At 45.5% G+C, this 6934-nt stretch overlaps 1 protein-coding gene across 1 annotated transcript; it reads left to right on the top strand.

Annotated features, from left to right (window-relative positions):
* The first annotated feature begins 490 nt into the window (after positions 1 to 490).
* Positions 491 to 4044, top strand: LOC136504765 (uncharacterized). The gene is made up of 6 exons (XM_066499755.1): positions 491 to 772; positions 1236 to 1427; positions 1573 to 1698; positions 1879 to 2079; positions 2696 to 2863; positions 3367 to 4044. The coding sequence occupies exons 1-6, from the start codon at positions 713 to 715 to the stop codon at positions 3727 to 3729; spliced, it is 1110 nt and encodes a 369-aa protein (XP_066355852.1). The 5' UTR covers positions 491 to 712; the 3' UTR covers positions 3730 to 4044.
* The last annotated feature ends 2890 nt before the right edge of the window (positions 4045 to 6934 follow it).

Here is a 6934-nt window from a genome sequence, read left to right as displayed (position 1 = left end):
TATCATAATTTATTTGGTATTATAAACATTAGAAGTTTAGTTATTTTGGGGCCCGGTGCGGGAGAGAGTATCATAATAGAGCCACACAATCCTCTGCTCACGCAAGAATATATGTTTCTCATGGCGTTGTGCAAAGGCCATGCTTTTGCAAAACTAGGCATTGCACGTATGGCCGGACTTCATAGCTGCTGTGCCTTTGCGTTGATACCTGTTCTACGTTCCAAAAGGGCCATAATTGTTGATTCATTCAAGCAGGCTTATCGAAGGATTATCGAAGGCCCACGGCACTGGATTAGTAAACTTGGGCTCGGCCTGCTTGATCAGCCCATCTGCACAGTCCCCGGCGCAGCCCAGGCATTCTGCCTTGACTGGTAGTCGTCCAGTCCTTGAGGTCGTGGGTTGGTTTGTTGGTGGGGGCGAACTAACGCGCAGCCTCGCTGTCGCCAGCCTTCCACGTTTTTTCCTTTTTCCCTTTCACTTTCGCCCCGCCCGGGGAATCAAGACTCGACAGCTCCAGGTTGGCCATCGCCCACCCATCGTCACCAGCACGGAGGAGGCAACTCACTGGGCGGCGTGGTGGCGAACCGGCCACGACGCGTCGCTGGCTGCACGAAAGGCCGGTTGCTTGACTTGATCCTCTTCTTGGGCGGCGCGGCGTCCTATGCCGTGCTGCGTCCGCGTGTGAAAGACAGAACCGGCATACCCGATCTACATGGCCTACCGCCGGAAGCAGGGCGCCGCCGCCGACGATCGCCGGAGCTCCTATCCTCAGGCACGCACTCCTGCCCCTCCTCCTCCTCTTCCTCTGCCTGGTGTGCCCCGCTGGCTGGCTTGCTTGTAGTGGTGGCCTACCGTGCGGTTTCTTGGTTGCCGATCGAAATCTCTGCTAGTGCTACCCAAATCCAAGTCTGATCGAGCTCTGTTGTTTCATCTTACGCTGTCGTCATGGTTACATACACGAACAGAATTAGGATCAGAAGAAACCAAAACTGCTTCGCCAAATGGATTGCTGATTGCTTGATTCCTCCCAAAGTCCTCAATTAGATGGATGTTGTACCAAATCATGACGCGCATATATACCTTGTTGTTGGCAATCTGATACGCGCAATTGCGTTGTTCCTGGCACAGCACTAGATGCCTAGATGGCATGGCAAGAGCTAGCTAGCTCCAGAGCACCACAGTGAGTCCACAACACCCTCATGATCTGATACGCTTTGGTTGGTTTGCCTGTGCAGGACTCTGCTTCGTCGCATGGCTACACATCGTTCAAAAGCATCGAAGAGCCCAAGCTCGGGCTGTGGCAAACTCTGGCGAGCAAAGCCAAGGGAATCCTCGACGACGACGGGTTGGCGCATAAGTTTGAGGACTTGAGGAAAGAACGGCCTCGTCCTCGTAGCAACACCACTGCAGCATCCAGCAAAGATCAGGTGAGGCAGAAAATGTATCTGAATATCTGGACATGCTGACAGTCACAAGTGGACTTGTCGTGTATGGCATTGTTGTCTCTCTTTCTTTAGTGACGTCCCAGGTTGCCTTTCGGTTTACAACTATTGCCATTTTCTGTAATTTTAGGCCCCTAACTCTCGCTGGTCATTTGAGAACCACTGGAAGGCCGGAGATGCTGCATCACGGATCAGACCAGAGGCTCTTTCTGCTTCTGTCAACCAGCTTAGTGGAAAAATAAAAAATGCTTTGGAAGTAAGTAACGTGCTTTTACTTAACTCTGTGCTTCTCTGTTTTTATCTTCTTCAGCCATATAGATGGCATAAACTTCTGGAGCCATCTGTGCATCTCTGTTTTTTTCCTCTCTTTCAGTCATATAGATGGCATAAACTTCTGGGTCTAAATTGATCACCTGTTGCTTCCTTTGTTTAACAGGAAGGGCTCACAATTGTGGATAATAAGACTTCCAGCATTATTGAGGAAACAAAGAAAATTCAAATTAGAAGGAAACCTGCCGGTTCAAGTTCTTACGTGCCAAATTCAGCAGTAGATACAAATACACTCAGCACTCCTAATGTTTTACTTCGTCAGCCTGAATCTGCTGCCCAGGAGACTGGACTGAAAGCTTCTCGCGACGTAAGGTGCCACATGCTTATATCTTGATGACAAATATATATTTTATTTTACATCTTCTATGCGGAAACCAGAATTTTCTTTTACATACTTGGGAAACCCTTCAACATTTCGTGGTCCTTATATTTGCATATCAACATCAAAATCTATGTTTTCTAGCGACTAGTCTTCAATGGGGGACATCATTAGTTTTCGGTATAAATACATGAAAGCGTGCATATATTTGTATTTTCTGCTCAGAGAGATTTCTGGTTCTTTTGTCCATCTACTGAGTTGTAAGTTCTTGATGACGAGACTTATGGATGTTAGTGCGGTCAAGACTCGAGAATTGTCAGGGATACCTTCTAATGTTGCCTAATGTTTTCTTATGATTTGTAGCATTATCAAGACATTAGCATTGTGACCATCTAATTAGCATAGCAAGCTCTTTTCTCTTCTTACACTGAATTAGCATAACTTTTCTTTCCCTAAAAACATAAAACTAAGGTGAGAATAAGCAATTTGTCCTTCTCGCTATCAGTAGATGAATTCTCCAGATAAGTAAATGGATGATTCTTCTGTAGTATCTAGTATCTACCAGCACTGATCCCTTTCTCTTCACCCCTATAAATTGTCTCAGGTTGCTAATGCAATGGCTGCTAAAGCAAAACTTCTACTCCGTGAACTGAAATCTGTTAAAGCAGATCTAGCTTTTGCGAAGCAGAGATGTGCTCAGCTAGAAGAAGAGAACAAGCTCTTGCGAGAAACAAAGCAGAAAGGGACCAAAACTGAAGAAGATGATGACTTGGTATTTTTTTCTGATCAAACCTATTTGTTACTCTGTCGAATGTCTCTTGGTGAATTACATACATCTTGATTTTCAATTCATCAAGAACAGGTGATAGTTCGCCACCAAACTGATAAGAGAATATTACTACATGGGAATCTTGGAATTAAATTATATAAGTTGTTATTAATGTTCATTCCATTTTTGAACACTTGCATGAATTTAGATTCGTATGAAACAATATTATATGGTCATGAGAAGTTTGAGTCCAGTATCTCGTTTCATATTAACTATGAAAACTGTTGGTACTGTCACTTGTTGTGTTTGACAACATCTAAAGAGTATCACTGCATCCTCTGAAATGTGGTGTGTGTGTGTGTGTGTGTGTGTGTGTGTGTGTGTGTGTGTGTGTGTGTGTGTGTGTGTGTGTATATATATATATATGTACTTGTGAACCAGTGAGTGCAACCATTTTTCTCCACATCTACTGAATAGTCCCTCTGAACTACCCATTGCTGAATCAGATTCGTGTGCAACTGGAGACATTGCTGGCAGAGAAATCAAGGCTGGCACAGGAAAATTCAACATATGCCCGTGAAAACCGCTTCTTGCGTGAGATAGTAGATTTTCATCAATTCACAACACAAGACGTTGTCTCGTTGGATGATGGCGATATGGAAGACAGTGAACCAGAAGAAGACAACGACATCATATGTGCTCAAAATGTGTTGCCCATGATTGAAGAAAATTCAGTAGATGAAGAACACTCCCTTGTCCCCTCCAGGCCAGAATCTCCATTGGTCAGCCCGGGAGATCCATCATCACCCAAATCCAGCAATTCTCATAATGCCTCAAAGCCAGATGCTGATGCATCTGATGTAGCATGATGCATGCGACTTTGGTGCCTTCGCCATCTTGTTTGGGATTTCAGCTGGCTTTGGTTGTGAGTTGCGTGGGTGTGCATAAAATTTTGTCCATTCTTTGTCCACACTGGTTTGTAGTTGGAAGTTGTAACATATTTACAGGTTTCTGCCTTTGTATAGAGCGCATATAGTTTGTTTTTTTTCTCCATGGGGTGTTCTATGGAAAACTAACTCAATGCGGTCCGTGGGAGTTTATTGTGCATATATGGTTTGGTTCGCATGTAATTATCTGTGAATTTGACTGTTATAGGCCAAGTGAAAGAACATATGGAAGAGTGAGGTTGTTACTTGCATTGCATGTATCTTTTAGTTCTGGTGTGCCGATACCTTCCTCTCATATAGATGAGTGTACATCTTCCGTGGTGTCTGTGCTGTCACCTGTTAGTCACCCATGCTGGTAATTTCAGCCCAACCTTTGTGATGCTGATCAATATCACACATACACAACACCCAAATTCAGATCAGCGGATCCAATGGTGGAGACGCCGTCAAAGATGGTCAGTGGTAGGCGGGGTAGGGGGAGCAAGGTCAAGTCTTGCACAACCATATCCCTCATGTGGGGAGATATGATGTGCAGGGAGGAAGAAAGAAGGGTTGTCGTCGAATCAAGATCTGACACTCTAAAAATCATGGATTAAATATTTCCTTTTTTGATGCATCTACAATATAGTTTTATACTTATTTGAATTGTTTTGACTATTAATTTAAACACTTTAAAATCCTAAAATTGCTTTGCGACAGTGGTCGAACAAAGTTAATTATGCGGTTAGTAGTTTCATCACCAAAAGCTCTGGCCCATGCATGAAGGACGAAGTCGATGTCGAAGTAGCCAAATAAACGAAGATGTCAACGTCGAAGGATCTAGTTACACTCCCCTAGATCTTTTGGTAGTCATAATTTCTTTATAAGAGAAACATGGCCATAGTCATCTCATCATGTGCAAGATGCTGTCAGTTCATATAATATTTGTTTGTTAACCATAACCTTTATTTGCACAAATGATGAAACTAACCAGAGTGCGCTACTAAGCAGCCAATGGGTGAGGCTGATAGTAGTTGTAAGAAGAGTTGAAATCATCGAGATCGAGTGTTTAAGTTGGGCCATGGTGATTAGCGAGGGAATGATAGAGTTTCAACGCAATCATCAACCAAGCCATTGTTAGTTGCAGACACGGCCAGAAAAGATTAGGAAGGTAGATGACGCTTGAGGTAGTGATGCACTGAGTGACATGAAGACTCTTTTTGCTATATAAATTTTGGTACCCACTCACCCAACGACATGAATAGTTTAGTTCAAATTAAAACAAACAAAAAAGGAAATATATAACAGGATTTGGCAAACATACACAAAGTTCGAGATTTGGCGCAACGACTACTACTATGACAACCCTTCACTTGTATTCCGTGTTTCATAGTCATCTTCTGGCACTATGACTACTACAATACCCTTTCTCGTCTCAGTTCGTGGTATGGAGTATCAAACTTTGGGGTCACAGGTGATGTTCATTTCAACTTGATCATCATCGACTTCTCTTTCTTGACTCCTAATTCCGCGGGTGAATTCTAGACTGAATTTCAAATTCTTGTCCTCCTCTTCTTGGCTGTCACAGGTTGCGATTAGTGTCAGGTCTACCTCTATGCGGACTTTGAGCTGCCGAGAAACCACAGTCAGTGGTGCTTGCCTTGATCTTACCATACACGGCGCAGCTTCTAGAACCGAGCTCTTTGAGCTTCAACCTGACCTCAACATTGGTCTCAATTGCATGTTGGGAATCACTAAGTATGTGATCTCCAACTTGCGGCCAGGGCCTGCACAGATGGTCTGTGTGTATTCCTCAGATTTATCATCGTCATGGTCATCAGCAACATCCCACCCCTCTTCGTTGGTGATGGCGTGCAGTTCTGGGACATCCCTGATTGCCTGCCGGATCTGGGCGAAGGCAGACACATGTCAGCACACCATGTCGAATATGTTCCAGTGATGCAAAGTTCTAGAGGATGTTGCCGAGGTCGGCCATCCACGGTGTGCTGAGGACAATGTCGATGTCGATGCCAAGGTCCACCACGAAGGTGTCGATCTTGAACGTCTTGTTGTCGATGTGGAGGGGCACATTGAAGCAGGCTCCTCGGCAGGCAATCTCATTGCTACTACCAATGAGTATAATAGTGTCGATGTGGTGCTCCATGAGACCAACTAGGCGGGCGAAGTTGTTGTCGATGATGTTTTGCAAGGCGCTAGTGTCAACGAGGATGCACACACCATGTTCCAGGACAGCGCCTGCAAAGAACATGGTGCGCCACCCACGCACACCAGACATCTAGGCGTCCATGAGCATGATGAGGTATGGCTAGACATCCTCCATGTCATAGCCGTTGACGAGCGTGAGTCGAAGAGGTGCTTGCACTTGTTGCCGTGGATGAACTAGTTATCGCAGTTGAAGCAGAGACCCATGCGATGACATTCTGCCATCTCCTCGGAGATGAGGCGCTTGGAAGCACGAGTCGGTGTAGTAGATGGTGTTGCTGTTGCCGATGCTGGTGCACGAGATGCAGTCCATGCTGAGGATGCCATTTTTTGAGGTAGTGGAGGACGGGCTGCAGTACGTGCTGGTGTTGTAACTGTTTTGGTGAGGTCAACGACGATGGAGTTTCGTCGCTTATATGCCCTTGCCAGTGACATAGCCTTCTCCATGTCCTGAGGATTCTGGAGCTCCATGTCTGTCTTCAATGGCTCCAGTGGGCCTGCCATATAGATGTTGACTTGCTACAGCTCGTCGAGGGGCTCGACGCGTGCCAGATGCGCCAGGACCCCGTCTTGCGCAAGGATGCCAACTTGCCTAGCGGGTTGCACCAAGTCGAAGGGCCAAAGCACTCATTAACGCAATGAGCAAAGTATCCCCAACCGATCATCGTCTTGTCCTAGGCCAGGCGCATGTACCACCGCTGTGCTCCACCGGTCAAATGAAATGAGGCACACTAGACTTTCTCATTGTTGGGGGTGCACTAGCCTTTGAAGAACTGCTCAAAACGGTTGATCCATGGAAGTAGATCCTTCTTGGTGTTATGTTGGAAATGACAGCTTATGGTAGTGGCATTGGGGAATCAGGAAGGATCTTGGTGTTGCAGTCAGGTAAGGAAGTGGAGGTGGCAGCAACATCTTGGGTGGTGCA

The sequence above is a fragment of the Miscanthus floridulus genome, chromosome 14 (genome assembly GCF_019320115.1).
Source record: "Miscanthus floridulus cultivar M001 chromosome 14, ASM1932011v1, whole genome shotgun sequence".
Taxonomy (NCBI): domain Eukaryota; kingdom Viridiplantae; phylum Streptophyta; class Magnoliopsida; order Poales; family Poaceae; genus Miscanthus; species Miscanthus floridulus.
The sequence above is the reverse complement of the archived record's forward strand: the minus strand, read 5'-3'. Positions and strand labels throughout refer to the sequence as shown.